The sequence below is a fragment of the Triturus cristatus genome, chromosome 12 (assembly GCF_964204655.1).
Source record: "Triturus cristatus chromosome 12, aTriCri1.1, whole genome shotgun sequence".
Lineage (NCBI taxonomy): Eukaryota > Metazoa > Chordata > Amphibia > Caudata > Salamandridae > Triturus > Triturus cristatus.
In genome coordinates, this window is record NC_140595.1 from 36908317 (window position 1) to 36935795 (window position 27479).

The following is a 27479-nucleotide window of genomic DNA, read 5'->3' on the forward strand; positions in this document are numbered from 1 at the left end:
TACGCATTCCGAGTCGCAAATAAGGAATTGCTACCCATTCATTCCTATGGATCTAGAGGCCCATAGGAATCAATGGAAATTGCATGCGCAATTTGCGAGTACCCTCTCGGTTCTCACAAATTGCGCATGCAATTTCAAGGGTGCAAAGGGGCCAAAATGCCACCCTGATGCACCTCTGAAATATGCATGCGTGCACATGTGGCGCACATGCATGCCCTAAGGGCATGCCTGTGCGCCACATGGCACTTAGAAATTCTGCGAATTAGGCCGTTTTCGAACGCAAAAAGCGTAGATACATCTGGCCCCTAATCTTTTGTGTTCCAAATCGCTCTTATCAGCAACATTCGTATAATTGGCTCATTCGAAACTAATGAAGACTACAACTCCCAAAATGCAATGATTTGTTAAATGCATGACATCGAGCAACCTCACATTTTTACCTGCCACCCAAGAAACACTGTTGAATGTGTTTTTTTTATCCTGCTTAGCAAGCAAATATATTTTGGCTCAGGGTTTCTATACGTCCTGTGCATTCTTCAAGCAAACACTAAGGCCCTAGTGCACATATTACTCCCAGTTCACAGCCCAAACACTGATGTCACTTCCTGTTAGAGGGGAATAAACAGAAAGTGAGAGGAGACAAAGTGCATGTCAGGTTGGGCTGTTTAGCTATAACAGAGAAGAGGTATTGCCAAGGTGCCCCCAAATCGAGGGAGCCACGCCTATGGCGGGCATGCTGGACAGCTCGAGGGGCTGAGGGCGTGTGACACTGCCGCCACCAGCCAATATGGGCAGCAGTGATTGGCCCTCAGGCTTACGGTGACCTGGAACCGGTCTTAAGTGCTACTGGGCCATCATCGATCTCGTCTGCCCCGGGCCACAGAAGGGGCGGCAGAGTGGTGAAGCGGTCTATTTTTTCAGCAAGTCTTCTAGAGGCTGCAGGGTGCGGGAGTGCTCCCTGCCAACAGGCACTTATGGCCAATCCCCGCACAGGCGCATGGGCATCAAGGTAGCACAGGCCCTTGGGGTAATAATGAAAGTGTAGGGGTGCCCGAGACAGATAACCTGGCGGGCAGATGGGTCCCCTGCACAAATTTACTCTGTGGAGGGATGCAAGGGGATTGGCCACTCCCCTTAGAGAGGGGCCCTCACTGGTTTACCAGACACAATCTCACTCCTAGCCTCAATGCTGGATACGCAGGGACAAGGCTTGGAATGGTTAGGGATGGCTATCTACTAGAGTCTATGTTAAGGTTAGCGATCCATCAAAACTGTAAATAATACTGTATGGGGTTTTATGGGGTTTCTGTGAATCAACTTTGTAAAGTGATATTGGTTGCAATTTTTAATGTGTATAGTTTCTGTAATCATAATAAATACGGCCGGGGGTTTATGAACCCAACCCCAAAAAAAAGAAGTTGTTGTGTGCTGTCTTCAGCTATGGGGGTGATGGGGGCACAGGAGGGAGGACCCAGGGTCATTTCAGTGGGGGGTGCTGGGTCTCAGCGATTCCTGGCCATATATAAATTAGACTTAGCTGCACCCAGAACTTACACAGTGCAACAATCAGACAAGCACTGTTTGCAGGTCTCCCTTGAAACCCGGATAGGCAGGAACTGAAAAGGTTCTTGAATGCTCGCCTTGACTGCATCAGTGCTAACCTTCTTCATCTAAATCACTCCAAAACCAACCTCATCATACTTGGGAATAAGGCAAGATTGTTAACTGAACGTTTTTGTTGTATTTTTACTGCCAACGGATCCTCAGTCTGCAGGATAGCTCAGTGGTCTCTAGCTGTTTTCACCAGATTACAAAATTAACACTTTGATTCCCCTCCTCTCTGCTACAACCTGTGCTCTCGAGCACCACACAACTCTTGATGGTCACCTAGTTGACTGTAATGCTCTGTGTGCAGGTCTCCTCTCTACAGACTGCAGAGAGTTCAGAAAGCTGGTCATGAGGCAGGCCTTGGGTACCACACAAGGGACCATGTGTCATCAGCCTGCTGATCTCCGCATTAGTTGCCTGTGGGTGACAGGATCACATTCGCCGCATGAGCATACAATCAGTTTAGAGAAAACTTAAGAGTACGTAAGAGAGGCGCACACGATTGAGCTGTACATTCTTATGGCCCCCACTTACCCTAGTTTTTTTGTAACTTTTCTAAAGAGGATGTCACTTTAGCAAGTGTAAGTTACTCCTATTTACTGGTGTACATTTCTCGAGTTTGTCAAAACTTTGTGAATATTATGTTTCAGCATATACACAACAGATGACAAAATGAATAAAGGTGGGGAGTGGGGGGTACAGGACGGCTGTAACTTACATCAGGATTCAGGAGCAGTACATACTTACCGCTATATGTCTGACGCTGATTAACATGTGGCGCTCTGCGAGGAGTCCAATCTGAAACTAGCCGGTGTTCTCAGAGCAGACCGCAACGGTCAGGTGGGCAACCAAGAAAACACACACTGACCACCAGCTCCAACACAAGCTCTGAGGTGTCCAGCACAGAAGAGACCATGCAGGCCGGATCCCTGCCAGATTATCAGGATATTCCCATGAGATACACTGATTTACAAGGATTCTAATTTTAAAATGTGTCTTTATTGAGTTTAAACAACAACAGATAAACACAAAAACTTTAATGGCCATACAGCATGGGACCCATAGGCAAAGGGCTTCAGTTTGTTAGTAGTGTGCATTGGGGACACAAACTGGATATGTGGGATCCAATCACTCTATAAACATATATGCGGCACAGCGAAGTATTCACAAGCACATTTCCTTCAAAATATATACATATTGTTTTAAAAGTTATTAGATAGCTTGTAACTTTCACTTCTTCTGACGTGTATTTTCAATTTTCTTTATTACTAACCACTCAGTTTCATGGGCGTGGTAGTTTGTCAATAGCAGGTTGCCACGTTTGTTTGCATACATGCACATAACTTCTGCTTGATCATAGGAAACTATTGTGACAAAGCCCTTTCGTCTGAATCGGGTATCCAAACGCTAAGAAGAGGGTCCTTCTGAGATGTCCCAATATTGGGACATTTCCACTGCTTCTGAACCTGCTGAAGGGCCTCCCATCTTAGTCCGACCACCCACACATGGATTCAAGATGCAGCTCTTTGAAGCGGTGAAACAGGGCTATGACAGGGGGCAACCCAAGCTGTTTGCCCCAGCCCACACACTTCCAGCCCCTGTCTGCAAAATAAATGTATATATCACAAAAGCGGCTGGACCATCCTCCAAATATGTCCCTGGATATTCTTTCTGTTTTCAACCAAGTGCTTATGAGAATGGAAAACCAGTGAGGGGCCCTGCATGAGGTTTGTGACCTGGCCCCACAAAAGCTTTTGATAGGCCTGTTGTGTTCCCAACTTGTTCTTTTAAAAAATTCCAAACAAAAAGCGTTTTAGTGCATAATAAAATGGCTCAGGCCTAGACAGTGGGGCTTCTCAAGGGATAGAAATTCCTTCACTAGGGAGCCGGAGTCTGTGTGGCTGTGAACTGCAGCTGTGAAGCCATTTAATTGACCCTATGATCCAAGACCTCAAAGGACTTTCTGTTGTAGGGTAATTTGACAACAGTAATAGCCATAGATTCTCCTATTGCCCAAAAACAACTAGAGAGCCCCTCGCCAGATATATACAGAATGAGGAATTGAAGTCACCAGGGACAGTCTGTAAGACCACATATAACCGACTACAGCGCAAATAGGTTTCACAAGGATCTTGATCCTTTCTGGGCATTACCTCCGATTAGTTCCATTTAAGAATGATAGACCACAGCCTCAAAGTATTAGCCGGGGCTTATGGCACACAGAGAGGAGGTAGAGCGTTGCACTTGTCTTGCACCAAGAGGCACAAACAAAAAGACATGATTGGTCCCAAATAACCTTCAAGGCTTATATTTCTCAACTTCCTTTAAAATAACGGGATAGCACATCGACAGGAAACTCCTCTTAGGGAATATCTGCCACCCAGACACTTCCGGGATGATATAGAAAAGGCGCCAAACTCTGAACAGGGGTAATTAGATCAGGAGCGATGCCATGCCTCATCCTGGTGCACCATAGGGCAATTGCTGTAGGTTTCCTTCAGTCCCACTTCTGCTATTACGGGGATGGGACGGCTTTTCCACATCCTCACCCCTAAGCCGAAGCGCTCAAGTGTTTGTAAGGACTTTGGCCACATGAGTATTTAGGCCATTCCCTGTATCTTCGACACTTGAAACCCTAATTCTGTCTGTATTCTTTGACATCACTTTATGCATGTTCATACGCAAGGAATGTAGATGGGAGTCATTTACTTAGCCAGTTGTTAGCCTGAAAATGTGGCGTGATCGGGCTGTAGTGGGCCGGCGATGAACCCCCGGCTAACTAGTAGTCCTGGCAGACACCGCTGACTAGATGAAGAAAAAGACATTTCGGATGGGCCAATTTGTCAGCAAGTTTGGTGCTTTTTGGTTGAGATATCCATTGTTGTCATTAACGTGACCAGAACCAAGTTTGTAGCAATGTTGGGACAACTATGGGGTGGACTGAGGAACAGTGAGTGAGATAGTGAGATGAGAGAGAGAACCAGAAATACAAAGAGAGAGAAAGAAGAGACATACAGAGACAGGAAAAAAGACTTACAGCTAGGCAAATGGGTCCAATCTGAGAAACAATAGAATGCAAAAAAATACAAAAAACTTGGTTCAGAAAGGATTTCTTCCATGAGTGGATGTGACTTACTCGAGACAATTTGGAAGTACGTCAGGAGCAAATCAAACCTGCTCACACAGGAGCCTTGGTTTGTAGGGCCAAGAAACGTCCAAGGACATAAATAAATAACTCCAGAAAGGTGTCACCCAAAATTTCTAAAGAATTCCAACTCGAAACACATTCAGGTTAGGAAAGACTCTATTCACTATCGAAAGTTAGCACTGTTTAATCATTGTAGGAAAATAACGATTGTGCCTGTTCTCTAGGAGTACCCAAGAGGCAAAAGTCCAGGATTAAAACATGGCCTCCAGAGGTCTTGGTAACATTTGGAGCATCACAACATCGGTCGGAGAGCCCAAGAAAATGACACTGAAAAATACAAAGGAAGATTGGTTAGTCTGTAAATCCCCAAAAAGAAAGAAAATGGCAGCTTCCGAGCTCATGCGGCCACACTGGTCGTCTTCCCATCCAAATTTCAGTTTGCAGATTATTTGGGAGGATACCGAGCGAAGGGGGCCTCCTCATTGACGCCGTTCTGTAAACAAACACAAGCACGGTGTCAGGAAAGGACAGTGGTACCAGTGTAGTCAACGTTATCGTTTCAGGACAGACGTTAACCATTCCAAAGGAAGTTCCACCCACTGCATAGCATAATATAACGTGTATTTGTAAAGCGCATGTTCACCCAAGGGTATCTTGGTGCTGAATAACAGTATTGTTACCCAACTCAATTGTGCTCATTTTATCGACCTCAGAAGGATGAAAGGCTGAGTGGCCCCACCAGGATTTGAACCTGTGACCATGAGGTCGAACGCAGGCCCTTACAGTGGATGCATTAGTCCACTGAGCCACCAGACCCGGCTACAACCTTAACCCCTTCAGTGCCCATGACGAGCTGGACTCGTCATGGGCCGCGGTGGCGCTGTGCCCATGACGAGTCCAGCTCGTCATAGACCCCGCCCGCTAATGCAACGGCCGGCACTGGGCGGGGAAAGGGGCGGGCACTGAAGGGGTTAAGCTGCATGCCCAGGACTCCAAATTATGAGATTTCAGACCAATCTGTAAATCCTGCTCCTCTCACCAGCAGCAAAATTCACACTCTGTTTTCACTCTTTCCTTGGTGCTCTTAGAATTAGATAGATAGATAGATAGATAGATAGATAGATAGATAGATAGATAGATAGATAGATAGATAGATAGATAGATAGATAGATAGATAGATAGATCTAAAAGGTTTATAGATGTGGAGTTAAGAATAATAAATCTATAATTACTAATATATATTTACGACAAAGGATATTGTGTTTTTCTACTATACTTTTACAACATTTTTGTAGCACAATAATTCTGCAGGTGATATTGTGAAACACACCCCTCACCTAACCACTGACTCCCTCTTTAGAAAAAGTGCACGCTTAAAGGTAAACATCTACCATGGGCAGCTCGTCCAGTCTCTTGAACCGCGGTCCCCCTCTCTGGCAGACCTTCACAATGACCACCGCCAACACAATCGCCAGGACGGCAGCGAAGATGCAGAGCACCACGATCAGGCCCGGGTTCCTCTGGGACAAAGGCTGCTGTTGGGCTGTACCTGAGGTATTGAAATAAACATTGGACAAACCATTCTTCACTATCAGCAAACAGACGCGCAGCACTACGCATGTCAGCGGGCAGCATTGTGGCATTAAGGTGACATTGTCATGCAGAGCCGAGTCGGGTAGGTTTAGCTATTCCTGTCTTCTATTTTGGTTCAATTGAAAGACGGCCTTGATTTAGGGCCTGATTACGGTCTTGGCGGATTGGATACTCCATCACAAATGTGACAGATATCTGCCAAGATCGTAATCAGGCCCTTAGTTCTGCATATGTAATTAGTATGATATAATAATATTTGTATAATTCTATCTGCTGAAATCCCTCCCCCCTGATCTCCACCTGTATTCTGGGATGCAGCAATTCTCTTCCCACTTTGCAAAGGGATTAACTCATGCTAATATCAGGCATAAATGTCCAACCTTTATAAGGGTTAACAGGGGTCTGGCAGAAGCAATCAGGCCTGGGCGGAGTTTGCGGAGTTTTGCTATGCAGAACTCTGCGAAGTTACAAAAAACCTCTGCGAAGTTCTGTGAGTGGCGGAGTGCATTGCGAACTGCAGTTTGTGTTGGTATTTCTGCCGCTCGGGTAGAAATTCTACCCGAGCGGCAGCTCGCGAACTTACTGTTCGCGATCGCGAGCGGGGAAAAAACTCCACTGCACATCCAAGAGTGCAGAAAACTGTGCAAACTCCGCGAAAGGAGCGAAATTCACCACCCAGGCCTAGAAGCAATACCCGAGAAAGTGCAGGTTTTTGAGCATGCGCAGACTCAACGGGCATTCCCGCCATTGAAGGTCGACTGCGTGCCGCTGTGGGTAGATGTACCCATACAAAACTCTCCAGGCAAGGAAAACCTTTTAGAAGTACAAAACCCACTATTAAGAATTCAAAAGTGGTTATATACAACGGCACGCCAACCTTTTCTGTAACTAGAGCCACTTATGATCAATTAAAGTGATTCTCAGCTACTAATAATATTAGTGTTGCAATAGTGACCATGTAAGATAAGATTACATTAGCACCACCCCGTGCACGATTACCAGCATGATTTATCACTCAAAAATAAACTTTAAATACATTTTGGAAACCCATTTGTATTCAAACATCAGCGTATGAGTTCTACAAACACATATTTTCATTGCAAAGACACACCTGTTAATTTTGGGATACATAGTGACCTGGATACAATTAATAGTTCACCAAAACAAAAGCTTCTAATTTTGCATGCTATGCTGCACACAGGGGCGCTACTTCCAGGTACCTGGAAATCTACCAGTAGCCCACGAGCTACTCGTTGGAGAAGCCTGTTGAATACTATTAAAAAGGCAGTTTGCACGTGTAAAACAAAAGTACACACGTGATTCGCTTTGTAAATCTAGAGCAAACTTTTCTCAAAGTATAGGTTCAACAGAATTTTTTATTTTTTTTAGTCTTAAGCATGTTTATAGGCCACATAAATTGCAGCAAAAGTAAAGACTTTCACGCAGATCTCCAGAAGTGAAAACCCTCGCAAGGTACAGAAAGTTGCCTTTCGCGAAAACTGCAAAAAAAAATATACTCTCAAACAGCCAAAATGTGTTGGCCTGCTCAGAATCAAGAAATATGAAGCAACGAAACCAGTTTAGTTTCATTTCACCCACTGCTTTTTTTTCTTGTCTTCTGCCACGTTGCAGATTTTTTAAATGCTTTGAAAAACTCACGCATTTAATGCCTTGGGGAGGCCCATGACGCAGTGCGCGCTCGTGCGTCATGGCAACCGGACAAATGTGTAATCGCCTGTCTATTATTGACTGGGCGTAGGCCACACTGTGCCGAGCCTCGCGTGGTAAACTTTCAGGGTGAAAGTTAATGTGTGTGTCTAGGGAGGAGGCACCGCCCGCCCGGTGCTCTGTTTATACAGTGAGAGCCAAGCTGGAAGCACAGCCTTCACTAGGCATTCTTTGCACGAGCAATGCATAAAACCAGCCAATGATGAAGTAAACGTTCTAAAAGAAAATCTCGGTGGATTTTTAAGAGGGGCACGAGACTTGGCTTCTCTACATTGAGAGAACAAGTCATGTCACAACAGCAGGAAGTTAAGGGCCAGGCAGCCAGCATCCAAAAGGAAACTCGGCTAGGGTTGTCCTCTGGTGGCATCTCGGCTAGGGTTGACCACCGGTGGCATCTCGGCTAGGGTTCACCTCCAGTGGCATCTCAGCTAGGGTTGACCACCGGTGGTATCTCAGCTAGGGTTCACCTCTGGTGGAATCTCAGCTAGGGTTGAACACCAATGGCATCTCGGCTAGGGTTCACCTCTAGTGGCATCTCGGCTAGGGTTGAACACCGGTGGCATCTCGGCTAAGGATCACCTCCAGTGGCATCTCAACTAGAGTTGATCACCGGTGGCATCTCGGCTAGGGTTCACCTCTGGTGGAAGCTCAGCTAGGGTTGACCACCGGTGGCATCTCGGCTAGGGTTGACCACCGGTGGCATCTCGGCTAGGGTTCACCTCTGGTGGAATCTCAGCTAGGGTGGATCACCGGTGGCATCTCGGCTAGGGTTCACCTCTGGTGGAATCTCAGCTAGGGTTGACCAATGGTGGCATCTCGGTTAGGATTGACCAGTATCAAAAAGATACTATGTTTGCAGATCAGGACGTTTCAATTTCAAATGCTTGGTTTTGATTGATATCAAGAGTGTAGTCCAATTGGTTCACTTGAAGCAGCAAAGACTACAGTTCCCAGAAGCCATCAGTTTGTCCTTTAGATGGCAGGGATAGGAAACATGGTGGTCAACATGCAGTGAGATGCCAAACCTACTCTCCAGAGTGGTAGAGACTAAATAAAAAAGAAATGGGTACAATGAATGGATATTATTCAGCTGTACATCTGTGTAACCAACACTCTGATGTGAAACTTGTTACTGGAACTACAACATACAAGAGCCAAGAACCATGACACTGATGCTTTCAGAGAACCCTTCCTGGTACATCACAGGACCAAATCCAAGTGTAACGCAACAATCTTCACATATTTTGAAATGTTTCAAGGTAAATGTTCAAAATACTTTTCAAGTTTGGTTTTACAACACAACTCGACTTTCAGAATAGTTCTCTGTACTCCAAAATGTTCTCCAACAGCTCCAAGGTGAACAATGGACTTAACAAAGGAACATCCATGTGTCAAGCTCCTGGCTGCGGCAACATTGAATATTGGTTGCCTAGAAAGGACATCAGGAGGCATCAGAGAAGATGTACCCTATAATCCAAGATGGCCACAGCCGTATCCAGGCAACTGGAAGGTCAGGAACTGCTGGGAAATGTAGTTTATCATTGGAGCACCACTGCGTAATGCCTTCTCAACACATGTGAAACCTTGTACTCTGAGAGGACCACCAACCAGCCTTTCCTTCTCTGGGATGGACTAAATGTCAGTGGTTTGAGTATTGTGCCCTTGTGCCAGCGTAACCCCTCAGCGGTAAGACACACCTCCTGACACGCCTTCTGGTAGGTGTGTGTTTTAATATAGTACATCGTCAAGAACCCCCTGTGGTTGTCAGGGATGACGGAGTTTCCTATTCAATGGACCCTTTCTCTATCAGTCATAACATTATGATATGCAAAGTGAGGCTAATGTGTGCCGAACCTGTGACGTATAGATTGCAGATAGATCTTGGCTGCAAGTGCCGAACCCACTGAGGTCTCTTTCTGCTCAGGCTCTAATAATGATGTTGATTAATTGATGGCTACTGCCTCTTTGAAGGTGACCTTATAAAAACACCAGAGGCCATAATACAGAAACATTGCTCCGGTGATAAAAATAACCCAAGTCCATTTGACACTCTTCTTGAGTTCGTCTCACATGGAATACTGGAACAAAATATTGACTAAGTCCATATCACAGAGGTCGATTTAGGACCCATCATTACATAACACATCTCCTGTTCATAAATGATCGCATCTTTGTAACAAGGGTTTTAAAGAATAAATCCTGCAAGCATTTTTTTTCATTTAAGAGTCAAAAGAATCTAAATGTTTGAGTAAAAATATGGAATTATTCCGCTGTTGAATGATGTCTGGTAAATCGCTACAGACTTTCTGATTGCAGAGCAACGGAGGGTGTAGAAGTTATCAAGCGATGGTTATGAACCCAGGCTTTCTATGGTACTTTCCTGCCATCTACTGGTAGTTCAGCGTACTGCATGTCGCTAGCATCTCGATTTCATCACTCTAACACCGCCTTTGTTTGTTTGAGGTCTGAGAGCTCTCTTTCGTTGCTAAAATTATGTTTACGTTGACACTGCCATAAGTCCAGAGACAGAAGAGGTACAAAAATACAGTGAAAATGAGGGAGTGTGGGATTCGTCAAAAGACGGTGCCAGGAGCAAGGTGGCAGTCAAAATAGATCGCACTATACATAAATACAGAGTCAGTAGCTGCATAAATGAAACCTTTGCTTTTACAAGTATCAAGTCAATTGGTCAATTGTGAAATGAAAAGTTATGTTATGCTATAGGCGTTTGAAAAACACACAATTGGCTCTTTGTACGGCATGGCGGTGCTTTCAGTAGCTTGCGACAGCTTTCGAAATGTTTTTGGGGTTTCCATCGTCTATGGGAGCCTGATTCGTCATGTGGTGATATGCTGTCAGTGGAGTGACTTGGTATGTGCTTTTGGTAGGTGAAAGTGTCACAAGTGCTTAATTTGAGCCAGCTATTTCCGGTGCTCAGCACTGGCACTTAACTGTAAACACTGGTCCTTATGACAGTTTGCCACATGGCGGCGCTGTTTGTCTAATTTAGAGATGAGCATGACCACAGTTGTTTAATAATTGAATTTGCATTCAAAATTAGTAATACCTACTGCCCAAGCCATTCTTATTGCGTTGGTGGCCTGGAATGGTTTGAATTGTCACATCTGTAGGAGTGTGATGGTTAGTAGTTGTGTTGGTTCTGTCATTAGCTGCACGGGCAATGTGTGGGGCAAGCTGCAGGGGCCTCCTGACGCGGGCCCTGGCACTTATTTTTTTTTTTTTTACAAATTCAAGCACTGAGTGTCACCTTTAACAAGGAACAGCTCTATGTTCTCGCCCTAGTGAGACTGGAGGGTGGTGACAAATTTCGTGCACAATTCCTAGGATGGACCGCCTGCCAGCTGCCCATCAGAAGTCCATGTGTTTCTGGCATTATCCGATAAACGGGGTTAGCGTTTAGTATGCTCTGCTGTATGGCCGTGCCCGGTCTGACCTGCTCGAAAACGCTGTTGTGAGCAAGGCAATCCCCTATAAGACCCTTCTTCCATAACCTAGCACTTCCAATATCTTTATCTCATGAATCCCAAGGCTGCCTAGTCTTGATTCCACCTCACACCCCTTTCTTCCACCCTACACTTCCTGTCTCTTTATTTTATGACTACAGAGGCTGCCTGGTCTTTATTCCACCTCACGTCTCTTTCTTCCAACCTACACTATCTTACTCTTTTTCTCAATCTACAGGTTCTTTTTTATCCTTGCTTTCTCCCTTCGTCACTTTTTTCCTATCTTTTTCATCCTTTTTCTTTCTCCCCTTTCTGGTTTCTCTCACTTGGTCAAATTCTGATGATAAAAAATAAGCCCTGGACTACTAAAATGAGTGCTGGAGCTGACTACCTGCAGCCCCTGGCACAAATTAAGCACTGGAGCACAGATAGGCTAACAGAAGTAGTACCTAGGAAGTATTATGTGTAGATTTACTTAATGATTATGAACTGACTTGAGCAACCACAAATCTGATGTGGCTTTCTACTATTGAAAGTTGTGTATGTACATCTTAAGACACGGATACACAAATGTGAAAATGGTGATTGGGAAAACAGCATTAAAAAGAGACAATTATCTCTTGCTTCTTAAAGAATTGTTGTCAGTACCCATTTTGTAAGTGTGAAAGCCCCAGACCAACCAGGCAGGATTTACAGCTGTGAACCCTAGGTGGCTCACGCATCTCTAAAGAGCGCGCGCAACCCACTGAGATACTGTGTGCTATAATTTATTACCAATGTATTTCGAGGCTCTTAGGAAGGGTGTGGGAAGTTCCTTGGCCAAAGAGCATACCACATGAGTATCACGCCCATCGGGATGAAGAAACAAAAATCTTCAAACAATAGCCGTTAAGATCACACATATTAGCGTACACGTTGGTGATTGTACCTGAACTGTTGGTCGTCGTCCAGCTGACCGTCACAGTGGGCTTTGGTGTGATGGTAGTCTTGCTGGAGTCTGATGGGGCCAGGCTGGTGCTGTTTTCATGCTTGCTGGACTCAGAAGAAGATGGCGCCCCCGTGCTGGTGACATTGCTCGTGGTGGACGAGGACGTGGCGGACGAGGACGTGGCGGACGAGGACGTGGAGTTTGTTACCTGGGTGGCGTTTCCTTCACTTCCTGCCAGGGCAGAAGTCTCTGCGACACTGCTTGCAGTGGTTGGATGGCGTGTAGTAGTCCCCTCTGCAGTTGACGTGAGGTTTGCGCTCATGGACGTGAGGTTTGCGCTTGGGGACGTGAGGTCTGCGCCAGGAGCCGTGGTGGTGTTGGCAGCTGACGTGCCAGAAACTCTTGTGCTTTCCTCCACTGTTGGCCCAGTGATTGCCGTAGCTGATGTGGTGTCTAATGCAAGGAATCAAGGTCTGGAGTCAATATATCTTGTACTTGACGCCCAACATTGCAATTATAAACAACAGAGATGAAAGGCCGAAGATGTATTGTAAGCGCGTTAACATATATGACGTGCCTCGCTCTTCTACTGATTGAATGTATTCATAAATAAACATGCATAAAGGTCTACATGAAAAAAAATAGAACTTTAGTCGAGAAAGAACGTGATTATATTTCAACAGTTTAATCAATGAAACAAAAGAAAACACTGGGACAATGTATATTCAAATCAGAAAGCCTGGTATTAGCAGCCAAAAATAGCCAATAAAAAAAAGCAAAGGGGGTGCATAGATCCTGCCAGTTAAATAATATTTTCTACCACCGTATTAAACACTTATGATAGTGCAATACTGATCCTGAGTGTGAAAAGGTTACTACACGTTCACGCTTAGCTCCCAGCTTTGCATTTAATGTATATGATCTTAAGTGCTATAGTCACCACTCATAATTTCACCCAAAAAACTGATGTTCACTAACATCGTCGTAAAACTTAGACTCCAATATAGTTGCTATGTTTGTATTGTCAATATTCCAAAGTTCACAGTTGGCACTTGTCTCTAAAATCAATATTTTGTTACATTAACATTTAGAAAATGTCATTGTCGCAGTCAAGATTTTGCTATCGAGATCTGAAAAAAAAGTTAAAATTATGGGATCAAACTAATGACATTGATGGTGCAAAGCGACTTTGCAGCTGTTGTAATTTGCAACAAGAGATGAGATGCACTCGAAGTGCATGTCAGGACAAATACAAAATGGTATACACACAAGGAGGGCCTGAGGAGAGACGAGGGACCAGCGAGAGCAGGCTCCCAGTCAATGACTCAATACACAAAAAGCCCTTGGGTCCAGAAAAACTGAGTGACGTCACAGACGGGAAACAAACTGACATACAGGGGGGGTTTCCCTATTAAGGACGGTTTCCCTCACAAACCAAAGGTGTCATGCTTCATCATGGGGAATGTCTAGGCTAGATGTGCTCGAGAATTGGAGCTCGTCAAGTCAAGTCCTGGTTGATGGTCCTCTAGCAACTGATATTTTAGAGCTGGTAGTTGATGTGTGTCCATTAGTTCAAACTGAACTCTTCACAAAAGTGAGGCTGTGGAGGTGGGAAACAGGGTAGTTCCCCGGGCTGTGCTGTTATTTATTATCTTGGTTGATTTTTAGGTGTCGCCCACCGACAGCTTTTAGCTGTCTGGTGTTGAAAGGCCTCTGGTGGACCATACCAACACGTACAGTGGGCTTCGGGCTGGCGTATAGCCTACTCTTGGTTGCTATCGTAATGGAAAGTTTCAATTCTATTAAGGACTCAGAGGCGAGGATTATGTTATTCTTCCTCCACTTTATTGTGTGACGCAGTTGTTATCCACTTTCAGCCGGAGGTCGATCAAGGCTTCTAGGTGGACAGCTTCAATACTTTGCTTTGGTTATAGCCGCATAGATTGCCTTTTGTGCCCGCTTGAAGATCTCTTTGTCTGCTGAATTATTATCCTTCCTCCATTTATGCTCTAGTGTCTTACAATGTGTTTTTTCTCTGTAGTAGGGGCAGCTGAAAGCCATTAACTAGATGGTGTACTTTTGTGTACTTTGCTCCGGAAGACCGGGGCCAAATCTTCTGTAGCATTTCTGATCCAACTATCATATTTTGCAAGATCGTCATTCAATATGCCAGATAATTCAGGGAGATGTTGCTTTAACACCTTCGATAATTCCTGCAGATCTATTCTATTGAAAGCTTTCTCATTATGGGTCAGCCCGTTCTGGGGGAGGTCCTGTATTACTTGTCATTGCCAGGAAAATCTAATAAAAAAAAGTATCCCACCAGGGCAGAGGTTGCAGATCCTTCACCTGAATTTGCACGTTGGAACAAACTTGATGGGTCGGTTTCACCACATACATGCTGAGATTAAGCATATTCATTGTCTCTTTGAAGGCTAGCGCATAGGTGCTCTCAGTTTTATCTACATGTATGTGAAAATTACCTAAGAACATGAAATGCGCATATTTAAGGTGTAAGTGGGTAACAGCTTGATCCAAAGGCTTCCGAAAAGTGCCAGCAGGACCCGGTGGCCTGTAAACTAGCACTCCGGCTACTGATTGTTGGTGAGATAAAGAGATGAAAAGGCCCATGGCTTCTGCACCCAAAAGGTCCTTCACGCCTGAGTCTTGGAAACCCCAATCGTCTCTAAGGATAATTGCTAATCCTCCTCCCTGCCTTCTGGTCTGTCTATTTTATAAATGTTAAAACCCTTCGGTAGAGCATTAGTGATGGTGGGGTTGGATTCTTCTGATAGCCAGGTTTCCGTGATACACAGAAAGTCCAGGCTACCTTCCCCCACAAGGTCATAAATGCTGTATGTGTGTTTTTTGCATGGAACGTGCATTTATCAATGCAGCACGCGCTGGGGAGTGCCTTTCTTTGAAGCGAGGTGCATTTTACTGTTTATAGCCGAAGTGACAATCCGGGCAGTGTGTCTTATCCCCATTTAAAAAGGCTCTAGGCTATATTTGGTATTAGGTCATCGGCACGAGATCCGGCAGAGTCTCTCTGCTGTAGCTGATGCACATCTTACAGTCTATGAATTCACGGGCAGCATGGCTGGCGCTGACCGCTTCTGGGACGCTGACGAGCGCAGACGGGCTTGCCTTAGGCACGCGAGCGGCGAGTCCATGCAGCCTGACTGAATTTAAGCATGAAGCCCTGGCAACACTAGAGCACACATTCCCCAGAAAATGGCAGCTCTAGTTGTCGAACCGGAATGCTCTTTCCTCCTCGCTTCCTGTGCTGCACGACTCCCCCTCCCCGAGCACCGATCAGAAAAACACCGGTATGTACAATTATTATTCAAATTTACTCCTTCAATGTGTGGCCTATTAAGTAATGTTTGTAATTGTCAGCAGGCAGCAGATCCGCTATTCAAATTGTGGTAACTGTAGATGAAAGAAAAATGTTCAATAAAGTTTTTAAAAAAAGTTACTCCCTAATTTCCATTGGTAATCTAGTATTACACTCTCTTCGTAACAATGTTTACCAACTTTCTATGCACTTACAGTTTTGCCAACTATGAAAATAGAGGAAGAGGGAAAGGAAGTCATTTCTCAAGTGAAAAATCTAACTGTGGTAAGGCTAGAATTAAAACCCTGGTGTTCATGAGAAAAGGAATAGTTCACCTACTAGCCCACATCAACTGCCTGTTGTGAAAAGCATTGACTATCATAGAGCCTCAATGGGTGAATTGTTAAGAATTAATTAAGAACTGGCAAGTGGGTGCTGCTCTGCGATTTATTCTAAGGGTAACCTACGAGTATTAATAACAACTCAGCAAGAGAATTAACCAGCTGTGAACAATCACCATGACTCAGACCAAACTTATTATCCAAAACAAATGCACACAGAGCATCTAGGACTTTGTGGTGCATGAAATCTTGTGTCTATGTTTTAAAAAACTCTTTAGCCGAAGCAAACAAAGTTTGGTCATGTTTGGTATTTGGTTGCAGTGGGAAGTGGTCTAGTTGCCACTTCCTGGTCTGGCTGGATCTTAGTTAGACAGCAGGGTTATGATACTATTTCAGCAGTGACCACTGCACAAATAAATATTTCACCCAGAAAGTCAGAAAAATGAAGGATTATTTTAAAGGATTTCGGTATATTATCTCACCACAGATGTAATGCCCTCCTTTAGGGAAGGAGCTGGGCTACAAACAACCCAGGGCCTCTGACCATTTGGACAGTTGCCCATGGGCAATGGTCTGAAAATTAGTTGGTGCCCAATAAGGGCATTTACATCATAGTCGGGTTTGGTTTACCCAGTTTTCATTTACTGCCTGGAGGGACCCTGGGTGGACAATGCCGGAGAGCAATTTTCTGGTCATGAACATTCCAATTTTCAGCAAGATCCATGTGCAGTCAGCTTATATGTAAAAATATATCATGCCAGGGCATTATCTAAAAGGTTTGGATGAATGTTAATAAGCAAAGCTGAGGCTGACAAATTCTGCAGTACCGTGCGGAGTACGGCTTCAGAATTGAATATAGTCATGAAGATGAAATGGGGCCGGAGACCGGGGGCTTTATATCACTGTACTAATGCTGACAACATAGATCTGTGAAAATTATTCCATCATCTACACCGACCTTTCCCTACATTTAAAGTTACCTATATATCTTCACTATTCTTAACTGTACCCATACTTACCTTGCAGTCACGGGGGGTGTAGGTAAGGGGGGGGGGCGAATCGACAGACGATGAGGGAAAATAAATTGTAAAAAAAAAAAAGAAAACCACTTACCTTGCGCCCTCGTTGTCATTTGTCGACTCACATCCCCCTCCCCCCGCCAGCCCCACCGATCCTACCTGCACCAGCCGCGACTATTTGATAGGTAAGCATAAGGGAAATTTGTAACAGTAATTCTATGCTTACCTTCCAATATAGTGGAAGGTCGATGTAGTCGATACACTATTATTGTCACGTGGTATATAGGGTGCCCCTCCCGACACCCCACCCACAGTGACAGACTTGCACAGGTCAAGTTTAGGTACCAAGAAGTGAGATTGGAACTCAGTGGTGAACTGTCTTAGACACTGCGGATACGTTTACGCAGAATACCTCCATCCTTCTTAGGTAATCATCGGTGACTTCAATAGCCCCATTTGGAGACGAACCTCGGCTTCCTGGGGGTCGAATTGCTAGTTTTAGAGAAATGTTATATGTGGGCCAGAGAATGCCTTTCCCATAGATTTGAAACGTATGATAGCTTGCTAAAATGTTGCTAAAAATGCACTTATCATAGTGAGATTATAGACATGAACCATCCAACAGCAAGGACTCCATCCTGGAACCATCACCACCCAAGAGGCAAACATGCACTTATCCAACCTCTAAGTCCTTCCACTCATGTAAGAGTAATGACAATTTACTAAATCACATTATTCATTTTCCTGATTTTACCACCTGTTCTCCAGATCAGAAATCTGTGAACCCTCTAAACACCTTAATGCAAGAATCCTAACAGTTCTTCAGATTATAATATTGAAAGCACAATCCGATGTTGATAGTAAACCTTGGTGAATATAGAAATCACCACATGGAGACGTAAATGTTGTTGGTTCCTCAATGACAATAAAACTCTGTGTGAGCAAATGCTCCCAATTCACATGTGGATTTTTTTTATATATTCTAACGCAAACTACTTTAGTAGAAATTGGTCCCAACAATTTGAACTTTACAACGTTCTTTCATTGCTGACATTTTGATGAGACAAGTATTTATTTCAAACCATTGTTTTTGCATTCTATCGATGTTGCATTGTTAAATGCTAATTTTGTAGGTAATGTTTTTGTCTCTTGTAATCCGTAATATACCATATTGATTGAATAAAGGAATGGTGACGAGCATGAACAGGCACCTGCGGTGAACAGAGACAGACACTTTTTCTCATAAATGGGGAGGAGTAGCCTGGCATGGTGAACAGTTTGTTCGGCGCAAAGGTGAGGCCTTTCTAAAGACAGTAACATGTTGGGTTGGCAGACCAAGGAGGAGTGTTGCAGAATGGCCTATTTTACAGAAAGCAAGTGCACTGATCTGCAACTTTGTGGAGAGGAGTGGGAGACAGGGTGTATTTTCCAAATATTGAGTATTATAACATGGGGCAGAGGTCCTTGAGGTGATAACGTTTAGCCTTAATGCCCCTGGTCTTGTGTAGTTCCCACTAATCAGTAGGTTATGCACGTTTGTGGACATCATAAACTTTGGGTGAGGTGCCTAGACTGATTCCGGGCACTCCAGCAGAATATATGTTGGCCTAGAGATCAGCTAGCTCACAGTGCCACAGTAAGCCCCCCTAACCTGAACAGGGAGCGGATGGTTTCTGGCAACCACTGAACATGACAACCCTGTCTCCACAGGATCGTGGTAATAGATCTAGAACCCCTTCGCTCAGTCATTCGTTCACTCTTATTCTCAGAGAAATATACCGAGAATACACTATGGGACGTTCTTCAATATATTTATTGAGCCAACATTATTCTTGTTATGGAATACATGTGCTGGGATAATCAGTAGACAGAAGCAGATGAAAGTGACTACAAGCACCAAGATAGTGAATGGCAGAAACAGTTCTACCATGGTGCTAAGAACAGTGTATACATGCCGGCATATAAAACAAGGTAGTAAACAGGGGTACTAATATTATGCAATCCGTACCCTAAGTGTTTCTAGGGTGTGTGAGTGCGTAGCCAAGAATCCCTCCCCCGGGATGATTCAACCCCATTACCTGGCAGGACACAATGTAGGACCCCGTCTTGGTCATGAACTGGACACCCCTCGCAGGGATGTTAGGGAGCTTCTTGGCGAAGCCTCGGCATCAGAGACCACTTGATGTCAGCTGAAGTGTCTCCTCTGGATAACCCCCGGAAATGCTTATATATTTATAATAAAAAGCATCCTTGCGATGTATATATAGATTAGCATTGTTATGGGTTTGCAGAGAGCCCTGTCACCCCGTGGAAGAAGATAGAACAGCATCGTACAGTGTGTACAAAGACCTTGTACTCAGTGTTCCAGGCATCATGATAATGTTGCAAGAAGTGAAGCATGAATGCAACGCAGTTTCTGAGAAAATAATCCTACATTGTCATGCACGCGAATATGTGCAAAAGGTTATTGTGAAATGTTATTCCGCAGAATGAGGACACAATTTATTATTTTGTTGACATTGTTTAAAATCACCTTGGCAAAATCTGGGCGTTTTGCCCGTCATGCTGGGGAGCTGAGGAGTGAAAGACACCCATACACTCTGTAGCTAACAGCACTAAAGTATCTCAGATTCTCATCGCTCATACCTACGTCGTCAGGATGATCCATCAGTAGAAGCAGATGAAGTGTAAATATCACCTGCTCACTGTTGATAGGTTTAGGGCTGGCTTTGTGTTTATATAACTCGTGGGTGGTTGAGCAAAATCTCAAACCTTCAGTCTTAAGGTAGTAGCCAGAATTTTCAGTTTTACTGACTTTGGCAGCCATATTTATAAACCGCTGCTCGACCTCCCCATCAGCGTTTTCTGCTCAAAGACATAAATGAGGAAAACAAAAAAGTGGTGGGTGGAATGCTTGAATTAATCTCAGCCACTGGTAATTACATGTGCCGGATCCGCGTCCATCGTTGTTTTGCCCGCTACGCCACTCTAGACAGAAGCCAGCCATAAGGAAATCAGCAGTGGCTCTGTTCCAACAGGAGCGATCCAGCCTGACCTGCGAAAACAAACATCAAGGTGATGGAAGGAGTGCTTGAATTCAGCTCAACCATTGGCGACTGAGCAGGCCACATTCCAGTTCATTTTTTTTTTTGCCACCACGTTGCGTCAGACAGGAACCCGCCATAAGCAAAAAAGTTTCTGTCCTGCTCCAAGGGGAACGGTGCAGCTCGAACTGGCAACACAGGTCTTCTCTGAGAAGGAACAGTGTTTTCAGCTTAGTTAGACCTCATCATTGAGGTATAACTTGAGTTCTGGGGCACTATGTTCACAAGACACACGTCTCTTCATACCAGTTATGTGATGTTCTGTTATTTCCACTTTATTTATTTATTTAGTGTTTTATAGAGCGCGGACGTGACCCGTTCGGATATCAGAGCGCTTTACAGGGATAACAAATTTGTATATAAGTATGAAATAGTCAAAGAAAACTAAACATAAGTAGGAGTAGAAGGAGGTGAAACATTTCGTGAATAACAGGGTGTATACAATGTTCAGATCATAATGCAGAGAAATCGAGCAAATACATTTGTGAAAGTACAAGGTCAGTACAAGATGGATAGCAGCCAGTCAGTTCAAACTCTAACGGCAACAAAAATAAGCAAAGCCACTGAGCGGTGAGTGCAATGCATGATTTATGGGAGAAACTTGCCCATTAGGAAGGTTTTGGCTTCCTTTTTAGGTCTCGCCTGGCATTAGCAGCGCTCATGCACTGCTCTCGCCATGCGAGGGTCTTTTGGAATCAATACGATTCCAATGTGCACGCGGTGGGACAGAAGGGACAGAAGATATGCATGCGCAGACTGGAGGCTTCACTGGCGGCGTGACACCAGGCACTTTTTTTGGGGAGAAAGCACGGCGTTTCTTGTTTTCAATGCATCAAACATCTAGAATTGTCGTCAAGCAGTCAATTCTGGCTTTTGGCCTCTGGGTGGTGCCAAAACATTCTTTACAGACATTCGCATGCCGTAAGTAACTAGTACTTTTCAACCATAGTGGAGGTATGTAAGAGTCTCAGCATCTCCTGCCTAATGATAATGCAGCATACATACGAATGTGAAACACAAAGCGTGCACAACTCAAAGTTCTCCCTCACAATATAGTGACAGGTCTCTGATTTCTTCACATCTCAAACCAACACCTCTTTCGTGCTGTGCACATCAAGCCGCATGGATTTTAATTTGAGAAATAATTCATGGCTTGCAGTTTCATTACAGCATTACATTATTAAGAACCAGACATTTCCCACTATGCATCATATGTCAGAAAACTATGAATATAGATTCATTGTATCTATTTTATGTAATGTTTTATAAAACAGTGACTACCAACTTGAGGTAGACTCGGACCCCTTTCTGCTGGCACACAGAAAGGGAGAATGAATGAATACAGTTGAAGTTAATTTGTTGAGGGTTGGTCCGTTCACAAAAGAAACTCTTTTTGTACAAGTTGTATTAGATAAACGGATATTGATACAAAAGTTACATCTAATAAAAAATATCAGGCAAACTGGTCGTCGGATAGCAGCTTATCTACTTGTCTAAACTCCCAGGAAAACCCAGTGCTTCAGTGTTCTTTAACCCTGTGGCGCAGCGAGAAAGCCATGGGCACCGTGTTGGCGAGCAAACGAGGCTCTGTTCGTTGGGTAGTAAAATACAGTCATGACAGGAGTTCAGTGGCCCCCGAATTCTTCTGGGCCCCAGAGCTGCTTCGCTGTTGATGGCTACAACCCTGCTGTGGCAATGCTACATATATTACCACATTTTAAGCACCCCCCCCCTTTCCCTAATATTTACATGGAGATATATTACAGAGGACCTACATAATTTAAGAATATTTTTCATGGGTTTAGCACAAACTGTGAATGAGAGTGCTAACCTGTTACTTTAGTGCAATCGATTCTAGCAACCGGAAGTGTCACGAAAGTCTGAAGGCTTGTGTTGCAGATTTTAGTGAGCCAAGTCTTTGATGGTCAGTAACCGACTTCAACGTAATTAGAAACAAGCATTGAAAATGCAATAGGTCTCGCCTTTTATTAAGTTAAAGCCATTTGCTTTGCTATACAATACCATTAGCAAAGCAAATGGCTTTAACTTAATCAATGCTTGTTAAATATTGACAGAGAGGGAATTTTTCTGATGAAAGACGGCAGCGAGTCCCAAATTCTTGGTGCGGCCCCAGAGAAAGCATGATTGTAAGTTTTTTCCTTTCGGAAGCGGGGTGGCTGGAGCACAAAGTTTCTGGCGGACCAGGGGTTTCTGGCTCCTGTAGAAACCATGATTTTCTGGGCGAGATATGATGGGAATTTTGTGTGTAGTGCTTTGTGGGTGATACATGCCAGTTTGAGTTGGATTCTGGCTTCAGGAGGAAGACAGTTCAGTGCCTTCAGATGCGGTGAGATGTGGTCGGATTTTTTTGAGCCTGTTAAGAGTCTGGCGGCGGTGTTGAAGCAAGCTTGTAGGGGGGCCGTGGAGATCTTGGGCTGGCCTGAAAGGGTTGAGCATCCGTATTCGATTCTGGAGATAACTAATGCCTGGACTGCCATTTTTAGGTCCGAGGCATCAAGGAAAGGTTTTAGTTTCCTCAGGTAGCTCAGGTGAAACCTGGCAGTTTTAGCTATCGAGTTGCAGTGGTCTCCCATATTCAGGTTGCTGTCCAGGATTATGCCGAGAGACTTGGCAGATTCCACTATGGTCAGTGTGCAGTTTAGTGCTGTGATTGACTTGGTCCATTACCGGATGTCAGTGTTACTTGTAGGGGGGGGGGGGGGGAGATTAGAAGAAACTCCGTTTTTTGTGCATTTAGTTTGAGCTAGGTGCAGGCGAGCCATTGAACAGTCAGCTTTAGGACCTCATTCAAAGAGTTGCTCTCCTCTAGAGATGATTTTGATGTAGATCTGGGCATCATCGGCATACATATGGAAGGAGATGTTGGCGGTACGTAGTAATTCAGCTAACTGTTCAAGGTAGAGATTGAAGAGGGTTGGGGAAAGAGTTGATTCTTGGGGGACTCCGATCGTTATCGGAGAAGGAACAGATAGATTACTGTTGACTAAGAATCTCTGGGTGCGGTTCCAGAGGAAGGATCTAAACCAATCAAGAACGGTTCCCCTTACTCCCCTTCTGAATTCGAGGTGTCCAAACAGTTTCTCGTGGTTGACCGTGTCGAATGCCGAGGATAAATCCAGTAGAATTAGGAGACGTGGTTTTGCCTCGGTCAAGGGCTTGGAGAGCATCATCCACAATATGGAGATTAGTAGTTTCCGTGCTGTGTCCAGGCCTGGACCCGGATTGGAATTCGTCTAGCAGATTAAAGTTGGTGATATGTTGGCTCAGTTGAGGTTGCAGACATTTCTCCAGAGCTTTGGCTAGAAGTGGGATATTGGAAATTGGTCTGAAATTGCCTTGAGTAGCAGGATTCAAGGTGGGTTTTGTAAGATGGGGACGACTTGACCGGCTTTTAGAGAGTCAGGTATGGACCCTTGTAGTAGGGAAGCGTTGATTATTGTAGTCCAAATGGAAATGATAAATTGAGAGTTTGCCGCCACGCAGCTGGAGGGAAGTGGGTCATTAAAGTGGTTATTCGCATTTAAGGAGGATAGAACTTTCGAGATGGAATAGTCATCATATAACTTGAAGTTGGACCAGTGCGCTTGGTTCTTAGATGTTGTCTGGGGGGGAAGAGAGGAGAGATGGGACCCGGCAGGAAGAGGTCGGATGGTGTTGGCGGATTTAAGTTATTTCCTTAGGGAGGTAATTGTGGCTGTAAAGAAGGAGGAGAACTCCTCACAGGTTATTAAGGATTTTGAGGTTTCTTTGGAAGTTTTAGCCAGTTTGTTAGATTGGTGTTTGACCATTTTAAAGAGCTTACGAGGTCTGTTCTTGGCGTTTTCCAATTCCGATCTAAACAAGTCTTTTTTTGATTTGACGATGTTCCTGTTGTAAGCATTTCTGGTCTGTCTGAGAAGTTTTAGTTGGGAGGCTGAGGGGTGCTGTCTCCAGGTTCTTTCTGTTAGCCGGAGGGTTCTCCTTTCATTATTGAGGGATCCGTTGAATTTTATGTAGCGCAATGACTTATAACCGGAGGTATATCTTGGTGCTAAGCCAACATAGAAACATTGCAACAGCCTGAAACAACCAAATCTTCAAGAGTTTTCAAAACTTGGTAAACTCGGACACAGAGTAAGCAGTCATCGCAGGGAAACAAAAAAGTAAACTGTGGAATGTTTTAATTAATCCTTAATTCTAGTGGCTGATAACTCCATAGGGCTGCATCAAAGTCCATCATTTAGCTCAGGATAGTGGGAGAAAGGCCTTGAACGCGGCCACAAGTGATCACTGGTTAAGATTAATATAAACGTTCCATCCATCAACTTGTTTGAGATACTGATGCGCTGGACATGTAGGAGCAGGAAAAGGAGGGTGGTCAGGCTACATGGTACCAGACAGCTAGGGACAGTGCGGAGGCGGCATACTGCATGTGGTCAGGGTGGCTAAATAGGATGCGAGAGAAAGCAGTGCAGGTGGTCTAGGCCAGTCAGGAATCTTGGCGCTGGGTAAGGAGCTCATGGCCAGGGACGGGGAGGACAGCTGCTGAACAGCAGCAGTTCCGCACTGCCTGGAGTTGTCGCTTGCAGTAATAGGATCAGTTTACAGATGTCACAAATGGATGCTAACACTTGTTGCCATTTTTTTACACTTCAGAAAGCTATGCCCTTTGCAAAGCTTCTTGTTGTTTAAAAAAATGTGCAGAGTTGCAATCTTCAAACTTTTTAGCTTTGCACAGCTCTAACACAGATCCCAAACTCCACACATGGTGAAGGTTGCAAAGCTGTGTAAACTTCATTTGTAGAAGAAGTTGCTCACATTGTTTCTGTGAGAATTTGCTGATTCAAGTTTCAAAAAACCTTTATTCAATCTTACATGGAGATCATAAACCACACAGCAAAATACATAATAAAAATATCAACACAGAGATATATAAAAGCAGATAAAATTATATAGAGAGACAACTATATCGTAATACAAAGACATAATCACGGACTAGCGTCGTCATCTATTCAATACCCTGAGTGTCCAGCTCAATGCAAAGCAAAGTGGAAAACACAATTCTTCACATATGCACATAGCATATCAGAGTTACAAAGGCTCATTGAAACCTCAATATAAAGAATAATAAAAAGCAAACCAGTGCAAAATATGCGACTTGTAAAGTGCAGTGGCAAAATATTAAGCGGCCTTCAAGTACAGCGCCCCTCCATGGTTTTCCTGCTTCGTATGGGCATTTTAAGAACCCAGCACACACTGAAACAGATGTGTTCATTACCTAACATCTGGAGGTACATAAGAGCCTCTCTGAAGTTCTTAAAGGCCAGAGGTTTCAGAGAGTGCTTAAGACAAAGTTGAAAAAATGTACACTAAAATGTACAGAAAAATAGAAAATGCAGCCAGGATTGCTCTGCAATCCCATCACAGGGACAAGGAGGCAGGTTGCCATCTTATACTTACCACCATCAGAGAAACACATTAAACGCCACACAGCACCTGACCTGAATCTAAAAAGGAGGGACCTCTCCCAACATGTATCCTCCAGAGTTTAATAAAGGGCTAAATCTCCTGTAGATAATGTGATAATGTGCTAAAATAATTACGAGCAGAGTAATTTCTAAATCGTCATTTGTTCTTTGGGAATAGGTGAACTCTGCATAACGGGGTTTAACCAACTTCTTATCAGACTTACTAATGGTCTTAGACGAGGTGAACATTTCAGAAAGACCAATGTCAGAGAAGGGCTTACTGACATAGTTCAACCAGGGAATAGAGACCCTTATCCTGACTGCGACAGTCCGAAATAACGTCTCTATTGAAACTAGCTTTATTGTTTGACCACGCACTCACCCAAAGCAGGAGGGGGGGCATTTGATAGTATCTGTAACATATTTCAAATTAAGTTCAGAATGCAAGATGCAGGTGGGACTAGACGGTGCAACACTCAACAACCGCCTGCAGATTCTGTTGTCCTCCACCTGGATGGGGACACTGTTATGCTATCCCCATGTCCCTGCTCCATGAGTTGCTGTTGGAACACACTGTAATCTATAAATCTTGAGGTATGGAGAAATATTGCCCCTTCCGCCCTTCTGGACAAGGTTGAACAAAGATCCTGATTTGCTGAGTCTTATTACAGCAATACTTACCTCTGCAGATGTCTACTTACCTCGGCAGATGTCTACTTACCTCTGCAGATGTCTAAACTTTGCAACATTAGCAAGCTTCCAAAGCTTGAAGACTAGAGAAAAAAACGCCATCATATTCCGGGCATTTATTTTTCCAACTTTGTACACGCCCACTCATCCGACATGCTTTTGGCAAAAATGCCCCTTCTTTGCTCTGCTTCCCTGACTCTCATTTCCTATCTGCTATACTTTACCTTTTGTGTATTTGAACAATGTGAAAGCAAATATCAGAACAAAACCCTTCCCATAGGACCGAAGTGCAAGCCAACGTAGTTCATGCCAGGAACAGTTTGTTACACACCCTTTCTTTTGTGTTCCTTGTTTCCAATACAAATTATTCATTTTCTTCTGGCACAGCAGTGGGTATCTCTTTCTCTTCCTTGTTGCCCAACCAAGACTTTTGTCTGGAGTGCATTTGCTATCCAGAGGTGATTGGGCAAATGGTGAGACATGAGCCAGATGTTGCATTAACCATTTTGAGAATCAGTCAATAGTAACAACTCACACGCTACTTTTGTTTTCAGGCAGTTCGGGGCACTTCAACCTGAACACAAATCAGTAAAGGTAGCTTGGCCAATGTTCACTGACAATTCACACAGAAGCAGACTTTTGTTCTCTAGAATCTTCACATTCTTGATGTAGACAGCAACCTGGGATGCTAAGAGCACAGGAGAAGTTGAAAAACACGTGGGGTCTGTGTATACAAAAAGGAGAAAAAATGGTCCATCTGCCTAGACCTGAATAGATAATTCTTCGAACCTATGTTTTTATGTTTCTTTACCCCGGCATCTTCTGTATCTGGCCCTGATAATCCGTCTTATTCGCCTTGCAGATAACAAACATTTTCAGGGATGTTACTATGTCTTATTCGTGTTCTACTCTATACAAGGGAGTCAGTGTGATGTAGTTGATATGCCATGAGGGTACTTGAAGACACTGATTACAACTAAGGGAGAATTTCTTTTCAGGGCCGGATTTGGACCAGAGATAGGAGTCCAAGTAGGGCAGTATTTGCTCATGT

The 27479-nt window shown here is 44.1% G+C and overlaps 1 protein-coding gene across 1 annotated transcript in view; it reads right to left on the reverse strand.

Annotated features, from left to right (window-relative positions):
- Positions 1-2585: 2585 nt before the first annotated feature.
- The window catches only part of CIST1 (colon, intestine and stomach enriched 1), an 82219-nt gene continuing 57325 nt past the window's right edge, over positions 2586-27479 (reverse strand). The window contains exons 2-4 of the mRNA XM_085636911.1: positions 12470-12922; positions 6148-6305; positions 2586-5249 (exon numbers count right to left, since the gene is read on the reverse strand). Coding sequence (XP_085493037.1) covers positions 5202-5249; positions 6148-6305; positions 12470-12922 — 659 coding nt within the window. The 3' untranslated portion in view covers positions 2586-5201. The remainder of the gene's footprint in view (positions 5250-6147; positions 6306-12469; positions 12923-27479) is intronic.